This window comes from Zootoca vivipara, chromosome 6 (assembly GCF_965207765.1).
Source record: "Zootoca vivipara chromosome 6, rZooViv2.hap1.1, whole genome shotgun sequence".
NCBI classification, from domain to species: Eukaryota; Metazoa; Chordata; class Lepidosauria; order Squamata; family Lacertidae; genus Zootoca; species Zootoca vivipara.
The window spans coordinates 13,995,524-14,014,738 of NC_142589.1; the positions used below are offsets into that span (position 1 = coordinate 13,995,524).

General features: G+C 44.9%; 1 protein-coding gene across 22 annotated transcripts in view; it reads left to right on the top strand.

The window, feature by feature from the left end:
- RERE (arginine-glutamic acid dipeptide repeats) overlaps nt 1-19,215 on the top strand; it is a 339,661-nt gene that overhangs the window by 167,398 nt on the left and 153,048 nt on the right. For all 22 annotated transcript variants that reach the window (XM_060276215.2, XM_060276213.2, XM_088671569.1 and 19 more), the window contains one exon: nt 18,196-18,301. In XM_060276215.2, the coding sequence (XP_060132198.2) occupies nt 18,196-18,301 (106 nt within the window). The remainder of the gene's footprint in view (nt 1-18,195; nt 18,302-19,215) is intronic.

Genomic DNA, 19,215 nt, shown 5'->3' on the forward strand with positions numbered 1-19,215 from the left:
GACCAGTGAGTATGGTGGTAGAAACTTAGATTCTCCCAGGGAGGACAAAGGAGAAGGGCTGTCACTCAGTGGCAAAGCATCTGTTTTGCATGCAGAAGGTCTTGGGTTCAATCCCCAGTGGCATCCCCAGATAGGGTTGGGAAAGAACCCCTGAAATTCCAGAGATCTATTGGCAATGCTGAACTTTGTGGGCACATGCTCTGACTCTGTATGAGGCACTGACTGTGTTCTGCAGCCTGTCAGAGCTCAATTTGTGGTCCTCTTTCAGTGGTGGGAAAAGGTAATTGTCATACTTGTGTTCCCTTTCTGGCAGCTGCTGCTCTTCTGATGTTGTGGCTAGGCTGCATTGCTTGATGGCAGTAAACACAACTGTTCTTGGTTTGCCATTCGCACACATGAAAAGTTGCAAAGGAAAGATGAAAGAATTCAGTTAATGGCCTGGCCTTCACCAACCAGAAGGTTGGAGCTATAACTTCCATCAGTCCCAGCTACCATGGCTCAACTCTGGATGTCCCTTTTCATTTTTGTTATAGCTTACAGCCAAACAATACAGGGTTTTTTTTTCTTTACTACTTCTGGTACATTCTCAATGATACTTTGGTTGGTTAGTTAGTAATCCAGAACAAACTTCTTTGATATGGCTGGTTCTGCCAACCTCTTTCCCAATAAGAGCCCCTGTACATCTTGGCATCTTTGAAATCATAAGTTCTGCCAGTGACCAGCCTGAGCAGGAAGTTGCAGTGATGCCATGTAGCTTTTCTCTGCCAGGGGAAGGACTAGTGTGGTGCAATGGCAGCTGAACTGCCTTCAGAGCTATCTTGGGCACCTGCCCTGACTTTATAAAGAGCTGGGGCAGGCAGTGGGCATGACTCAGAGATGGGGTGTGTGCGTGCACATGTTGTACAATGGAGGAAGGAGAATGGGAAGAATAGGTAGGTGGGCAGTAGCAACACACTAATGGTGAACCAGGTGTGCACAAAATATAATGACCCAGCACCCTCACATTTTCCATGAACAAGTTGCATGCTTGATAACAAAACTATGGACCTCCCCCCCCCCGCCATGTCCAGTTACTCTTAGCAGCCAGGTGGTGGATGGTTGACTTAAATGCCCAGAATATCTCCCTTAAGATCACATTGCAGCTGTTGACACCGCAGTGGCAGTCTCTGCAGCCCAGATGTTCAATTTATAGTGAGATCCCTTTAATTAAGACAATAAAATATACATGCTTTGGCCCTGTCAAGGATAAAGATGTTAATTTATGCTCTCTAGTTTATTGTAGTTTTTGATGAGTAACCCTTGGGCTTCTTTAACTCTGTCGTGGATTGTCAGAAGCACACTGGCCATTTTCAAGGGAGTTTTTAAAAGAGAGGCTACCTGGTTTTGTGCGGATCAATTAGATAATTTCAGCTCTCTGGTGCCTTTTTAGCTTCCAGGCTTATATATGTATATAAATTCCATCAAAAGTAGGAATGTAATTCATAATACTGTCTTCTGCTCGGGGCATCTCCCTCAGGAATGCTGCTACCCTGGTGTGTCGTCCCCCGCCCCCAATAACCTTTCTGTCAAAAAAAAAAAAATCACATTCCCCAGAAGCTTATGTTTTTTCTCCATTTGCCAAGTCCTCATATCTCCTGGCCTCTGACTAAGAGCACAGCTTTACATATTTGTATTACACAAGCACTCATAAGAAATATCATCTCCTTGTGCTGTGTAACCTGATCAAAAAATTACCACTGCGACCTAGGTGGACCAGAATGGAGTACAGCCCATCGTGTTAACGCCAGGCAATGGGCTGCCGCAAAGCCTTCTGAATACAGTGTGTATTTGTGTGTTTGCTGATTTTCAGGTTGCCGTCTGTGCATTTTTTTTTAAAGCTCAAAATATTGTTTGTTGCCTTCTAATCTAAGCTTTTTGAGTTCCAGAACAGGCTGGCCCCCTGAGCAAAAAAGATTTCACACTCTGAAGTGCAAAATTCCATTGGCGTGTGGTAAAATATCATCATAAATCTTTCATCTGGATGCTGCAGCTGTTGATTTCCTCCCTCCCTCCCTCCCTCCCTCCCTCCCTCCATCCCTGCATTTGCTTTTGTAACCTGCTACTCTGTGTAATTCTGTCTGCTGCATAATCTTCACCTCTGATTAGGCAGGGCGTGACCCCCGGGTGCTCTTTCTTCCTACACAGAGGCTTGCTGGCTTTGGTGCTGTAGCGGGAGAGTGAATAAAACAAGACATGGAAACTTGAAGTGTGGTTGTGAGCTTTTCCTTTTTAAAGTGACACACACAAGAAAACCCCAGTAATAAATCACAGCAATAAATAAACAAAGAAATAGGCACTGTGTGATTTTTTTTTAAAGTACAGCTGATTGAAACTGTGATTTTGGAAACCCTGAGATGCCTTAATTCAAATATTAGTAATCACAGGGACACAGGTAAACTGCCTGATACAAAGTCAGATCATTGGTCCATCTATCTCAGTATTGTCAACACAGACTGGCAAGTGCCTCCCACCTGTGCTCTCTAAAGTGCAACGGCAGCAAAGTGTTTTTATGTATGGGTTCTCATGGGTCTACAGTGATGCTCAATAGACCTGACCTTTACCTCTTTTCAATTGGGTATCACAACAAGACATACTTCACAATGCTTAGCAATGCATAGAGATGTTAACTCTCTTCAGGGAGACATTTCCCTGAAGATAGGGAATTCGTTAAAAAAAGGGAATTCGTTAAAAAAATAAAAATCAGTTACTGTGCCATCAACTTTCAAATTTGCAGGAATGTACATTAATCCATATTTCCATCCATCTCTTCTGAATGGTCAACATGACATTGCTTGAGGTTTTTCTCTTTTGAGAGTCAAAATGGTGTAGTGATTCATGGATTGGATTGGATTGGAGTGAAGTGATCAGGGTTCCAACCCCACCCAGTCCGAAAGCCGTACCTGACTCACTGGGTTGCAATGGAAAATTTTTTTGTATGGGGTGATCCTGTGTGCCACATTGAGTTCCTTGAAAGGAAAGATCAGATAAAAATTGTACCTAATGCTGTGCTGAACATACAAAGCAAACTGAAGATGTAGATAGAGAAACATGCACATCATCTCAATTAAGGTAATGAAATCTAATTAAAGATAGCCGGAATGTGTGTACACAGAACAATTCTGATAGCTGGAACATTGAGCATACAAATAATTCATAACAGGAATGTTTGCTTGAATAGTCAACAGTTGCTAGGGCAATAGTGAATATGGTATGCAATTGCAGTACATTATCAAATGAGAGCCAGTGACCAGGGTTTAGGCAGCTGAGCCACTAATTCTATGTGCCCCAAAAGGGTTTGGGGTTTGTGCCTCTCTGCTGCAAGACAGGTCTATCCACAAATATGAGCTTTGATAGTTAAAGAGTCTTCCGCAGCGGCATTCCTCTGAATATTGGTTGGCGCTGGTAGTCGCAGAGCAGTACAGTAGTAGGTAATTGTTATCTCCATCACGCCCATCCTGTGGCCTTTCCAGAAGTATCTGATTTGCCACTGTTTGCAAACAGGCTGTGTGAGCCTTTTTTGCTTTATCCAGCAGGGTTTGTCTTGGGTTACTCAAGCAGCAGATCCCTTGTATTATGTGGCAAACCACTTTTCAGTCTGCAGGGGGCTTTTAGAAGCTGTGCGTGCATGCAAGTGTTTATGTACATTTACCCACCCGCCCACCCACAATCTTTTATTTAAAAATGACAAAAGATCTGCTTTTGGTTATGGAGCTTATGAAAAAGTTCCAACAAGAAGGAATTTCACTGAATGGGAAAACCTGATGATATGAAAATTTTGACACCCTTTCGCATTCACGCAGTGTGGGGGATGACAATCCCTTGAATGCTGGCACAGTGAGGAGGTGCTGTCAGGTCCCTCAAATAACTCGGCAAGAGGGAATGAATTTGTGCAGAATCCCTTCTCCATTCCCAAGTGTCCTGTCCTTGGTGTGACGCTTCTGCTTGCCGTGGGATGCCAACATGGCAAGTCTGACCCCACCCCGCTTTTGTTTCTGTTTTAGCTGAAAGTGCAAGAGAATTGCTGTTGGTTGTGTGGGTTGGTTGGTTGTCTCCTGCTGTTGAGGTTTGTCACAACCACATCCTGCTGAACTGTTTCAGTTTCCTCTCCCTCCATGAACTACTTTAAACTATATTTTTAACCACTTTTTTAAAAAAGCAGTTCGGTCCTTTTGGTGATTTAGGCTTTTCAACCCCTACCCTATCAGAACTCTGTTGTTAAAAGGCCATTTTCTTTGGTAAGCTTCTGTGGGATATTTGTCCCTCCTCTACATATTTGAAAAGGTGAGGAATCTATTGGAGCTGCCTGTGCTGACTTGTTTTTAATGTTAGCGACAGATGCTGCAGGTGCTGCTGCTCAGCAATTAGATTTGAACTCAGTGCCAGAAAGGGCATTTTAGTGGCAAATGCCAGGCGCCCTCTGGAAGGGCATCTTCACTTGGGCCTCACCTTCCTCCAGGTTTAAAGTCTCAGAAACCGTAATGGAATTTAATTGCCAGGGCACTTATTCGATGCTTAGTTAAACGCATTCACAGTACTGTTAGTTGTTTAGGTAACTGTTTTGGTTATTGTGCTTGACACTGAGTGTGTTTGATTTACAGCGTCCTCTGTGCCCTGTGCAGCAATAGAAATGCTAATCAGGCAAAGTGCGGAAGGAGGAGGGTTGTGCTATCAATACTCCCTTCAGCAGCCCTGCTGCCAAATTTGCTTTGGTGGGAGAGCCCTAATCTGTAATCAGAGTGGAGTGGAGCAGGAAAGAGGTTGAGTGGGGAGAGGAAAAGCTGGGATCAGAAGTGTTTATGGCCTTCTTTCGAATTGTTCTAATAAGATCCGTCCCTTTCGTATTGTTTCAACACTTCCTTGCCTTACTAAGCAACCAGGAGGTTCCAGGTCAGCTGCTGCTGGGTCAGTTTCCCTGCAAATAAAGAAAGTGAGCACTGCAAGCATTGGGTGTATGTTGTGATACCTATTTGTTAATAAATATATAGGTTGAGCTGGGAAGAGAGCAGGCAAGCAATCAGATGCAGTTCTTTGTCTTTTCATGCAGTGTCAGTCTCCCCCCTCACCTCCAAAGCAGTTGCATGACCTTGGAGCCTCCTCCTTCAAGTCCCTTTCACCCAACCAAACTGCAAAACTCAGACCTCTTTCTTCCATGGCTTCATCCCAACCACCAAGCTGTTTCTCTCTGCCCCCAACCAAGTTGTTCAGTAGTGAGTCGCCACCAGGCCTCAAAAGCCACTGTGGCTCATTTCAGTGAGTATATTCTATCCATCAGTGCCCGTTCAGGAAACTCCTGTAGAGATTTGTTAAGAGAGAAGGCAGAATCTGTGCGGTCTTGTGGCCTTTAGATTTTATACTTGGAAAGACTACAGGATTTTAGAGGAAGAGAGATGATGGGGGCCATGTTCTCATAACGTCTGTTCCTCTAAGTGGAACAATTCACTGTAGAACACCCTGGCTTGGTTCAGATGTCAAGCTAAACCATAGTTAAAATTACACTGTGTTTTAACCCACTGTTCAGACTATCCCCTGAGATCCTGCTCCAATCCTACCTTTGGCAGGCCAAGGAGGAAACAGTCTAGAGCAGGCACCCCCAAACTTCAGCCCTCCAGATGTTTTGGACTACATTTCCCATCATCCCTGACCACTGGTCCTGTTAGCTAGGGATCATGGGAGTTGTAGGCCAAAACATCTGGAGGGCCGCAGTTTGGGGATGCCTGGTCTAGAGGCTGGCTTCATGTTAATGTGATAAATAGAGCTTGTGTTTTGTTTGGACAGAAACATGTAGCATGTAGCCAGCCTCTGTCTGTTTCCTTCCTGGTTGCCTACAAAGAGGAGCAGAGCATGCTAATGCCAAGCCTGCAGGTTCGATCTCCGTACGGGACAGCTATTGCAGGGGGCTGAGCTAGATGATCCTCAGGGTTCCAACTCTACAATTATATGAAAGCGCAAAAACACCCGAAAAAGTAGAAAAACAGTTTCATTTGTATTTTTTGTAAAAATGCAGCTTTTCACCCAGTTGTTTCTGGAAAGGACAGAGAGTGGGTGCCTGTCATATCTGTTCCACAGTACAGAGGCAGATGCTCTCCCACAATATAGGGGCAGCTCCACTGAAAGAGTGAGCTTCTGATATTTTAGGGACTTTGAGAAACTGCTGAAGAACACAGTGACCTACTCGGTCTGTAAGGGATAAGGCAGCCTCTCAAGTAACCCAGTACTGAGGTGTATAGGGCCTTTTAAGTTAGTATCATAACCTTGAATGTGGCAGGTTAGCATCCAGCACAAATTCCTCAAACAAGGTGGGCTGTATCCAATGCTACTCCTTTTAAGAACAGACCTATTAAAATTAACGGACCTAAGTTAGGCACGTCCATTAATTTAAAAGAGCCTACCCAGAGTAGGATTAGCCTAGACTACAGCCTGATATTGATGAAGGAACACAGGTAATAGCCTTAATCTGGGTCAGTTTGTTAGTCTATCTTGCTCAGTACTACACTGACTGGCAGCAGCCTTGCCTAGAGTTGCCATCAATTGAAACTTGGACTGTCTGCAAACTTGAGCTCTACTGCTGAGCTGCAGTCCTTTGCCCTTTGCCCTTTAGGTTGTTAGGGGCTTCCTGCCACCCCCAACCGCACCATCTCAATTCTTGATAAACCTTTACTCTGTATGGTTTCTTCCTCTGGAGCACTTGGCTCAGAACATGGAAATCGACAAGTTGCTAGGAACCCACCTGGAGGTTTGTTGCTGCTGGCTGAGTAATGATCTGCCAGGTGGGCTTTTGCTATTGCAAACCCCATTTCCTCACTGCAGGTGGGTGAACAAGGTTGGCTTTGCCTTCCAGTTTTGATCCTGTTGGGCTGGATGATCTGGTGCAGGGATTTCTTTCTCTGTATGTGTCTACAGTACACAAAGTATGTTTACATAAGCATACGTTTTGCAAGTGCCAGTACCTGAAATGCCAGGTGGCTGGAAAACCATTTCTCGGGAGTTTCTCGTTAATTGTGCATGAAGAGCAAATTATGAAGTTAGCAGTGAAACTTAAAGGGGTTTAAAGCAACGGAAAGTCGTGTGTGTGTGTGTGTGTGTATCGATCAAAGGGGGGGAAGTTTTTCTCTCATCATACTAGAACTGGGCTGGGTGGGTGTCGGGCATCATCTAGTTCAACTGTTGGTCAAAGGATTCCTAACAGACAAGGGAAATCCCTTCTTCATATAAAGCAGGTGTGAGAAAACTTTTTTGCCCAACAGGCCAGATCTTTATCTGCCCCCCCCCCTTGCAGGGTCAACATTGACAGTTGTTTGGATGCAGCCACCTGTCAGTCATCTGACATCAGGTGATAGATACCTGTCATAGTTGGCCCACAGGGATGGGGCAATAGTTCAAAAGACTTACTCGGCCCTGTGGGTGCTTCCCAAACTTCTGACTACCATCTGATTGCTGAGTGTTAGGGAAGCTTTGAGCAAGCTTTGTGAATGCTGTGCTTAGCTCTTGGGAGGCTCTGAGCACCAGAACTTGCAAAATGCTTTGTGTGGTGCTTCCAAAGCACCCGACAACCACCAGCCTGTTGTTGGGCACTGGGGAAGTGCTGTTCAAATGTAAGCACTGCCCAATTGGCCAAGCCTCTTTCATCCAAGCTCTGCCCTTACCAGTCCCACCCTTGACAGCATTTATAATACCAAGTTTTAAGGCAGGTGGGTGTGGATTGGCAGAAACAGCCTCACAGTCCAAAATGCAGCCTATGGGTCTGATGTTACCCTCTCCTGGTTTGAAGTATAATTTAATTTATGGAATTTATGGTAAGGAAGATGCTGTCGCCACTAGCTTGGGTGGCCTCGGAAGGAGTTGGGGAGAATTCATGGAGCAGCAGAAGGTCCATTGATAGCTGGATGGGACCTCAGTGTCCAGAGGATCAGCGTACCAGTTGCTAGAGTGTGACCCTGGGAGAGACCTCTTGCTTTTATGACCTACTTTTGAGCTTCCCAGAGGCAGCTCGTTTACCAGTGTCGGAAACAGGATGTTTGAACTGGTGGACATTTTGGTCTGTTCCAAAGGAGCCCTGGCAATGTATTTGAAAGGTGGAGTATAAATTTAAATTATGAACAAGCTGTGTTCTTAATTAATTGGAAAACACACTTCATTCTTTATGCCTGAAATACAGTATATTCCTGCGTATAAGACTACTTTTGAACCCATGAAAATCTTCTCAAAAGTCAGGGGTCGTCTTATACACTGGGTCGTATTTCTTATACAGTGAGTATATCCCAAACTCTATATTTTAACTGGAAAAGTTGGGGGTCGTCTTATACGCCCAGTCGTCTTATACGCCGGAATATACGGGTACTTCCTTTTAGAGAGTCTTAAGTGTGAAGGTGTCCCACCGTCTGTGTCTGGAGTCTTTCCCTTGTGCTTCTTGGTGTGAACTTTTGGATTGCAATCGATCAGTCCCAGAGCAGTTACTCATGGAGGTGCTGAGCACCTGGCAGCTTCCAAAGTCTGGTAACTCCATTATGTGTCCATACGGGAAGTGAATGTATAGTCTAGTTGCAGAGCCAGCTCAGCCGCTTGGTAGAAAAGCAGCAGTGCCAGTAGTGCCAATTTCAAGCAAGATCCTGGCCATTTGGGGGTGAGATCTTGTGGAGCACGCAAGATCTCACGTGATTTTGGGCAAGATCCCACTCAAAATTGGTGTGATCTTACCTGAAATCAGTGCCTCCTGGCAGGGCAGAGTGGCAGAGTGGGCGGCAGCGGCAGGTAGTGGTGATGGGAGTGGTGGCAGCCACAGCAAAGCAGCACTTCCTGTTTCGCCTCAAGCAGTGAAATGGGATGCACCACCCCTCTTTAGTTGCCCCTAGTGCATAGATCAAATAGTTATCTATTCTCCAAAGTAAGCTGACTGGAAGGAGACAAGAACAGAGCAGTAAACTGGCCAGAAGTACAGTGGGCAGCAGCCTCTGTTGAGTATATTTGAACTCATAAGAAACAGCCTTAGAGCTGGCAGACCATTGGTCCATCTAGCTCAGGTTTGTCCGACTGGGCTCAGCTCTCCAGGTTTTCAGAGGGGGAATATTCCCAGCCCTACATGGAGATGCTGTGAATTGAACCTAGGTCCTTTAGCATGCAAAGCAGATGCTCTTGCCATTGAACTGCCCTTTCCAACAGGGATAATTCATTTATGTCAAGGATATATTCTCAGTCCCGTGTCACAGTTTGGGAACTACTGGTCTGCACTGAGACAAGCAGTGGTCTAGCACCAAAACAAAGATGTGTAAGACTGAAATATGGTTTAAGGAACACAATCTGTGCCCCTTACCCTTGTAGCATGCCACCTATAAGCAAAAAAGAGAGGCTGCTAGCAATGAGTGCTTCTGTTTGGCTTATCTGACATCAGGTGCTACAGAGCAAAATTCAAAGAACATAAAGAAAGAAACAGAGCGGAAAGATGCCTCAGTGGGATTAATTGAGAGATAGTAAGCAGTGGCCTGTGACCTTTTGTGAAATGGTTTATGATAGTGTTTATCATTTTTTTCTGTGAACGTCCGTGCCAGACACACACACACACACACACACACGCTTTCCCGTGATGAAGGTAAAATACTTTGCAATATAAAAATAACAGTGCACTTTAGAAAGAAGTATATATCCCCACCCCATTTCTCTGAGCACAGAGGTGTTCTGAATTTTCAGTTCAGCGAAGCCGAAAAGGAACATATAGGGAAATAAATTGCTCTTGTTTTAAGCAAACTGGAAGACTGCTTCTGTTTGCTTTTGGCATCGCGCTTTCTGCCCTTGCAGGTCTGAGCTTTGTTGCATGCAACATTGTGTGGCTCTGAATTCATTTCTAAAAACATTTCTTAGTTTCTGAAAAGAGCCCCTGTATACCCCCCCCCATCCTTTCATGCACAGTCATATATCTGGCAGGCTTGGATAATAGTTTAGAGTTGACTGTTTCCATTTAGTGTCTTTACTCTCTGTCTTACCAGATTGTCCCAGAGTGAGCCGGGGATAGCTGGTGGTGAGAAGATAACTTTATCCTTTCCTGTGTATTGAATAAACATGTTATTTCAAAATCATTTTGAAATAGTGCTCTAAGATGCTTTGTTAGTTTCTCCAAAAGAGCTATCTTCTACAGTCTACCCCACCAGGCCTCCAGAGTTAAATTAGTGGCTGTTTTCCAATTTTATCTTAATAGATTTCTAGCTGCAGACATGAAAAGGATTACCATAGTAGGCCCTTAAACAATACTTTTTTATGGCCATCTATAAACAGATTTGGTAGTGGCTCTGAATTCTTACCTTAGGACGGGGACTCTTGTTCAGTGGAGGCTGGTCCATTAGAGCAAATGGGACACTGCCCTACCAGCCTCATTCTGCTCTTAGCTTGCCCCCCCTCCCCGGCCTGACTTCTTACTTACAGTTAGTCTAATGAGTGGCTCTGGCTGTCAGCTTCCTCCTCCTCCTAATTCTTTTGTGTTGCCTCTGAGGAAATAAACAAGGAGTGGGATGATGTCAAACTGGAATGAGTAGGTTTTGCCTCCCTGTTGGCCTCCCTGTTTTCCAACCCACCAGTCCCAATAGGTGCCAGCTACCACTATCTTACATTGATGCATCTTTCTAATGCTTCCTGTGTAAATATATATATATATATATATATATATATATATATATATATATATATATGCCCAAAATGTAAAATAAACCAAACTACTTCTTCCTGGGCCTTCTTCCAACACTAGGTTTTTGTGCATAGGATGTCTTCTTAATGAGCATCTTTCGAAAGGAGCAGATCCTAGAGGTCTCATTTTGATCTGGCTCCTTCTTTACTGTCACAGCATATAGCTTCTTCTCATCTGGGTTCCTTGCGATGGCCAAGGTTATCCTTGACCCATTCCTGAGTAGAAATGTGAAGGCCTGGCGGAAAAACTGGAGATACTCAGGGAGATACAGGTTCCTTCCTTACCCCTATTGTAAAAATAAAAATGGGAGAAAATATTTCTCCCCCTCTAAGCTGAGCCTTGCCTTTCTGTCTTCTCCAGTGGTGAGTTGCTTGTCCTTCAAATTATAACAAGTTGAGACAACCCCCCCCCCCGCCTCCCGGGTCTCCAGATTGTTTACTTTGCCAGCATGTATAAATTGGCAATAGCTTAAAACCTCATGATTGAATATGAGATTTCACCTGTTTTATTCCAGCTGTCAACAGGAGAATCGCAGTTGCACACATAGAAAGTGGGACACTCCACATACACAGGGCAAAAATACTGGACTTTAGAAGGCAAATAGAACATTTTCCTTAGTTTTGAAAGAATTGACAAATGCGGCTGTGAATTAATTTCCAGGTTCATGAGTTGTTCAGAACAACACAAGCCACTACCCAGCTTTGTCATTCAGCATGCAGAGGATGGGAAGCGTGAAAGATTTTTCTTTCTGCACTGTAAAGAATAACAAATGTGAAAAGCAAGATGTTTTTGGCATATGTACAGTATGTTGGAGGAGGTGAGGAGGGGGGAATCCTATATTGTTGTGTCAATAAATTATTCTTTCTCCTGCATAGATCACAGAAATGGGACTTTTCTGTACTGGAAGGCACAGTATTGGATACCCCGAGCCCCTTATTCCCTGGCTCAGCTCACACTCCGCTGAATACACTGATCGATTATCCGCGGCTTAACCAAGCCTTCTCATTTCCTGCCTTCCATTACTGCGCTCAATCAAGCTGGCGGTTCTTTGAGGGCTGGCTTGTGCACAGAGATAAGCCATCATGGCCTGTTTCTATTAGAAAAGCTCTTGTAGATGGAACAGTCATTAGATAACACTAACAGGTTTAAAGGTTGCAGTCTTTGTGTTGGTTTAGGTTAAGAGGACAGGAGCCGAAAGAGGCAGCTTGGCTGCCTTTGAGAGTTGTTCTGTTGGAGGTGCTGCGCAGAGCATGTCACAATGACACAAGCCTGTTGGGTGCAGGGAAATTTAGAGTTCTGGGGTGCAGTAAGAGTCCATGCTTTCTAGCAGGAATCTGAGGGAGGGATGATTGCTATACCTGTTCCCATGGGGGCACCCCACCCCACACCTCAGGCTTTAAGATAAGTCATCAAGGCTTTGATCCAGATGCCATCTTTTTTTAAAAAAAAATAAAGAAGTGTGATTCAGTCTCCCACCAGGAGCTAAGGCCCATTAGTTGTGGCCAGGTCCATATCTCAGTGTTTCAGCCCCTTCCCTTGCATGTAAAAGGTCCCACTTCAAACCCTAGCATCTCCAGTTCAAAGGCTCAAGTACCTGATGATCAGAAGGACCCTCAGCCCAAGATCCCTGAGAACCACCAGCCGGCCACTCCAAGTAGTGCAGAAGTCAAAGCAAATATTAAGGCAGCTTCCTTTGTTCCTGTGCTGGGGAGCCAGCCGTACAATGCAGCAAGTTTGGGGAACCTTTGACTCTCCCATTGTTGGTGAACTACAGTTCCCATCACCCCAGACTATTGGCCGTGCTTGCTGGGGGCGATGGGATTTGCAGATTAGCAATATCGGGAGGACCAAAGGTTCCTCACACCTTTTGTGTGTGGAAGCTGGTGCCCATATTCTCTGACTTCCATAGCCCCATGGAAGCCCACTTGCTGGAGTAAGAAAGAGCTACAGGTGACAGTCTGGTTCCACATACAACAGCATTGATGGGGTGAAATGAAGCCATCATCCCCCTTTTCAGCAACCAGTGGCATCTGGGAAATCTTGGCTGATGTGTGTGGTGGGGGGAAGGTGTGTGGTGGGGGGAAAGTAGGGGGAGAGTTGCCTTGCAGTGAGATTGGAGTCCGTGACCTTATTTATTTGCAGTATTTACAGCCTGCTCTTCATTGAATATTTTCAATGAGTGGGGAACAAAAACAGAGAAAACTATAATAATAATAAAAAAATTACAGAATCCTATAAACAGGTCCAGTAAGCCACAACATTAACAATTCTCTTATAGAGTAAGAGAGAATAGCAGTATTGTAAAGCATAACATAGTGTAAGATGCCGCTATTTTTAGTAAGATTTGGTTTCTACAAACAGAGAGAGAGAGTACTGTTGCTGTGCTAGAGGAACATTCTCAGCCTGATTTCCATGGTTAAGCCTTTTAAATTAATTGGACACAAAAGAAGCAATCACCAGGACATGATACCTTAAAGGGGCGCTGTGATTTGCAAGAGAAATGCTTCTCTGATATCAGCCGGAGAGCAGATTGTGGCAAATTTAGCGCGTCAGCACATTTTTCAGTTGCATCATCTGTCGGGGGATTTAAATGTAACTGGTTATTTTGCGCTTCTGTTGTAAACAGCGAAGGAGGTTTTTATTTGCTGCCTTTCTAAGTGTGGGTGTAAAAAAAACAACAACGCAAAAGCACAACCTCCTGCCATGTTGGCGCGGAGGATGATGTAAAGCGCCAAAGGCAGCGAGTCAGCACAGTGGAACAAACGCTGACCCCTCTGTTTTTTGAGGCTTGGGGTCTATAAATTTGAAGCTGCTATAAATGGTAGATTGTTAGGTCAAATGCTTTCCCTCTGTGCTTGTTCTGCAGAGAGGCTGGGTTCGAACATCCTGCAGGATGAAATGTTGGAGGAAACGGAACTACTTTGCTTGTTGTTGTTGTTGTTGCTGCTGCTGCTGTTGCACAGCCAGGGAAACTCTGCCCAGCACTTCCTATAACTTTGAGAGGTCCCTCTCTTCCACTTACCCTGTTGGTTTTTCAAGGAGAGGAGCCCTGATGAAGCCATAATGGGCTATATGTCCCCCAAAGTGACCTCTAAATAATGTTTATTTTAAAAAATTCACATCAAATTATTCATTTTCTAAAGCTGTCAGAGCAGTGTTTACCCTTAATAATACACAGTAAGGAGGAAAAGTTAATAGGGGAGACAAGGCAGTATTTAAGGCAGTGTGAGTGCTGGGATTCAACAGCAGTGCAGAAAAGGCACAGGATATTATTAAGGGACACAGAATGCAAATTCCCTAAAATCCTGGCTTTCATTTTGAAAAGAAAAAGTCCCTTCCTAGACCTTATGGCTTCGAAAAGATGCTTGAAAGTGTGTGAATGTGATGCCTTCTGTAATCTCCAGAAAGCAGAGAGGATGCTAAGTAAGACAGTGTTCCTCATTTAAATTGCAGCTGTTTATGGTAATCATTTGTTATTTCTCTGTATTTGGTACCCTAAAAATGTCCTAGTTCAGCTCACCATGGCTAAAGTGTGTGTCTTCAAATGACAGGTGGTGGTAGATTTTGGAGGTTGCAGTTTGTTCGTGTCTTTCTGCAACAGTACATTCTGTCACCCATCTTTCCATCTTGATATGGATGAGCTGAGATAAACGGAAAGCGCAAGTTGCAGGCCCACTAAATGCAGAGGCTGGGATGCTACAAATGAACAAAAAGCCCCAGCAGAAGGAGAGCAAGCAGTGAGCCTGTGGTATAAAGCCCTGCAGGTAGATGAGCATCAGTAGGTATTGTCCAGGGCACACAGAGATTCAGCCGGCTCTGCCGCAGGCGCTCAGAGGGAAGCCAAATATTCTGGCTTCTGATTTGATAAAAGCACAGCCAAAATGAATATTGTGTGGGTTATACGTGCTTGAAAGAAAAGGGCACCCTCCTTCCCCTTCTCCCCAGGCTGTAGTTCCAATCATATTCCAGAACCCTGAACTCCAGCTGTTCTTGTCTTGATTCGGCTGCCAGCCTCTCTTTTGTTTCAGGTAATGATGTAAGGAAATGAGATGGGCACACTGAGAGGAGGCAGGTGGGCAAGCAGTCAGAAATGGGCCTTACATCAAAGAAGGGTTTTGCTTGGAGAGGGGTAACAGCACTTTCCTTTTTCATCTCCCCCAAAATTGCCAGCAAGAGCCCATGTGTTTTGAAGTCTATTGTATCCATGTTCATAGATGTTTGCATACAAACATTTTAAGTAGAGATTCGCAAATACTGAAACTGCAACCCAGGGATATTGCTAGGGGATAACTTGTGGGTGTGGGGTCCCAGGTATTTCATGCTGGGCCCTGAATCACCTGCCCATCCACCTCTTTTAATGTTTTCCTTTGTTTACAGCGGGCGTGGGAAACCTTTGGCTCTCCAGATGTTGCTGAATTACAACTCGCATAATTCCTGGCCATGGGCTATGCTTGATAGAACTCATAGGAATTTTTGTTCAGCAACGTCTGGAGGGCCAAAAGTTTCTTATATCTGGTTTACATAACTCCTGGGCATGTTGCAGAACATGGTGTCCAAGGCACCTGCCACCTTCATTTCTTCAGCAACCTAAATTTGGATCTATACATATAAATGAGCATACACAATTTTTGTGTCATGACCCTTTGTGGGTCCTGAGTCTGTGTGTGTTCTGGCTGCAACATTTCACTGATCAGTCAGTTACAACAGTCAACTGAAAGTCTTTTTGACCAATGTTGTACCTATCTAGCTCAGTATTGTCTACACTGAATTTCAGATGGGGTCCTCCTCCCCCAGCTGTACCCAGAGATTCTGAGGGCCTTCTGCATACAAAGCCAGATGCTCTACCATTCTCCTGTGACCCTTCTCACTTTAGGCTCTCTTGTAATATCCAGTGTAGTGCAATAGCCTATTCTGGACAGGTTTGCACTCCCCCTGAAGGCACTGTTATGTAGTTTAAAGCCTCTCCTTGAATCATGGTTGTCACTAGAGGCCAAGTGGCTTTGGTGGCAGGAGCACCCATGAGTTGGCAATTGCCAGGTCATACTATTGAAGTATTGCCAGCTGCCCTTGGTTGTAGATTGTGTTCAGGGTGCTTAAGTCTAAAGTGCTTAACAGCTTGGGCACCTGCAAAAGACTACTTGTCTCCTATACAGCTGCCTATGCCTTGAGATCTGCAAATGAGTCTCTGTGCAGAGGCTCCAGGAAGGGGCTAAGGGTTGGATTCTGGGGACTCAGGTTTGCAACTGAATACAGGGACGTAAGTGGCGCTGTGGGCTTGCCGATCAGAAGGTCGGCAGTTCGAATCCCCGCGACAGGGTGAGCTCCCGTTGCTCGGTCCCAGCTCCTGCCAACCTAGCAGTTTGAAAGCACGTCAAAGTGCAAGTAGATAAATAGGTACTGCTCTGGTGGGAAGGTAAATGGTGTTTCCGTGCACTGCTCTGATTCACCAGAAGTGGCTTAGTCATGCTGGCCACATGACCCAGAAGCTGTACGCCGGCTCCCTTGGCCAATAACGCGAGATGAGCGCCGCAACCCCAGAGTCGGTCACAACTGGACCTAATGGTCAGGGGTCCCTTTACCTTTACCTTTACAGTGGAACCTCAGTTTTCAAACATAATCTGTTCCAGAAGACGGTTAGACTTCCAAAATGTTCAAAAACTGAGGAGCAATGGACGGTCAGCAAAATCCTTTGAGAAAAAAAGAACTTCTGAGGCACGTTTGAAAATGGAAGCAATTACCTCCGGGTTTTCGGTGTTTGGCTTCCAAAACGTTCAACTTCAGAGACCTTCGAAAACCAAGGTTCCACTGTACAAGGTTGCATTTGCTTGGCCCCGCCCATTTATTTCAACTCCCAAATTGGACTATGATTGGAGGCAACCCTGAAATTGGGAACTTTCTGTATACAGAACACATGCTCAGCGGTGGCTGGTCCATTTGGGCGAAAGTGGCGCTGCCCCACCAACCTCCGTCTGCTTCTAGCAAGCCCTCACCTGCCTGTCTTCTTATTTGCATGGCTGCCTGTCAGTTTCCTTCTCTGGAGTCTCTGGTGTTTCCCTCCTCCAGCAGGAAGGAGGTTGGAGACAAAAGCAGAACTAGCTGCCCCCACCTGTCCTTGCCTCTGGCTCCACCTGTCATTGGGCTCCCTGTCTTGCACCCCGCCATTTCCAGGAAGCACAAGCCACCACTGCACTGATCTATAGTCCCTCCCACTTAATGTGATTATTGGTCCATCCACTCCCAGCCTATTTTCATTGACGCTGGCTCTGCAGCCTATCAGGCAAAGGTTTTCTCCAGCAGGGCTAGTTGAGATCCCTTTAAACAGAGGGATTGAAGCCTTCTGCTTGCAGAGCAGGTGTTCTGCCACTGAGCTACAGTCCCTCCCAAGCGCTCTGCTTTGACTGCTGTTATCTTCATGTTTGCTTAAACCTTTGAAGTGCTGATTTATTTCTCAAGCTTGTGCAGCAAACGTTTTTTTTCTTTTTTTTGCGGTTTGAACTGCTTTTAAAGGACAGGATACCAGGTACATGTGCTTCAGGCACGCTTTAGGAGTCTTACTTGACACAATGCTGCCACTGGCTGGATGTTTTCTGGTATTGCACATGGAATTTTATCTAAGTCAGTGGTTCTCAAAATCAGCCCCCCCCCCCCAAAGGATCACTTGAAAATTGGCTGAGTGTCTTGGCAAACTACTTAATTATCTTTCTACCTGTTGTACTAATTGTAACATGCTGTGCTAGATGCTGTTTGATTTTTATTTCTTATATACTGTATTTTACTAAATTTACATTGAAACACAATAAAATAGAATAGAAGAAATAGAGGAAGCAATAAAAATACAATAAAAAATCTACACAAATATTTAAAGTGATGGATTTTCCGTTACCTAACTTCAACCACAAATCCAGAGAAATGCCACAGACTATCTGAATGCAAGTTGCAGACCATTGTCCGTGGACAACAGTTTAAGGCTTGATCTAAGGCTTGAGCAACAAAAATGAATGTTACTTTTGTACACTGGGCAGTTTCTATGCATAGACTCTATTGTCCATCTGGGGAAATTGCAAAGGGCAGCAGGAGGTTCCCCATCCCTACTTCACTACAGTGCTTTCTGTTTCCTTTTACATATTCTAGAACAGTAGAAAGGTGTGATTTAATTTGTTAAATCTCAGGATGCCCCAAGACACTCTTGATTTGGTTTGGCTTTGTAGGCGGGGAATAGTCCTCAGTGTTAACTCAATGAAGAATCTTAAGCATAAAACTCTCCAAGATGATAATTGAAGCCAGTGATAGCAACAAGGCACCTCTGCACAGAGCTAGAAAATGTTTGGAGTGAAATGGTTACTTTTTATTTTGATGCTGGGTTTTAAAACATTCATGCAGAAATATCTGAATTTGGAATGTTTTTCACATCCTTCTTTGCAGCTTGTTTCTGCTTCTTTGTGCATCTGTCTTTGTCCATAACTTTGTTCTGTGTTGCTCCCTTTCAGAGCAAACGGGACCACCTTCTCATGAACGTCAAATGGTACTACCGCCAGTCTGAAGTTCCAGATTCTGTGTACCAGCATTTAGTTCAGGACCGACATAATGAAAATGGTAAGCTGAGCTCCAGATGTGGTTAGCATCCCTTGCTGCCAGTGAAGCTTTTTTTCTGTCTGTCTGTCTGTTCATTATAGCAGCATTCTGCCGTTCCTTTAGAAAGCCCAGACCAGCTTATATTGGGCTTCTCAGACTGTCTTCCGCAATCTAGGAGAATCGCTGTGCTTTCGGACCATTGTCTGAGACATGAGGAGGCAGGCAGGCAAGAGGAGAGGCCTTGGATTGAGACAGATGTCCTTATTGACTCCAAAAACTCTCCCTCTACCCTGCTGACCTATTCCCTTCATGCTCTTTCTCACCACATGAGGACTAGAAATGTGTACTTTCAGAAGAAAAGGAATTGCCAGTGTAGTGCCCTATGGCACAATAGCACCCGTGCGGGTTTTTTTCTGGTTTCCACAAAGTCTCTAAGCCCCCCCCCCCTCCTAGACATTGGTCACCAGGAGGTGAGGGTGGCTATTTTCTTTTCACTTAAGAAGTAAATGGAGATAAAGGCGGAAGTTGGAAGAATGACACTCGTTCCCACTTCCTCTTTCAGCTCTATGTGCTTTTCAAGGCTCGGACTAATTCTGTTGGATCCGATTTCCCCACCAGATTCCTTGGAAGAGTGAAATATGCATGCATGTGGTTCCCCCCCCCCCCGGGCCTTGTGGATGGAGTGTCCATAGCACTTGCTCAGAAATCCAGTTGTGCCTATGGGCTTAAAAGGGTGAGCAACCTCATTTGGGGAGACTCATTTGCAGATGGGGGATGCTGGGGAAATTCTTGACTCCTGAGCTATGCCACCCCCCCCCACTTAAAATGTGTGCTTTACATCTCAATATCTTTCTGTGTCTCTAAACTTCTGCTTTGGTTGTCCTTGCCCCTGGGAGTGAGTGGCTGATGTCGATATTTTTGAGGCATCACAGTTG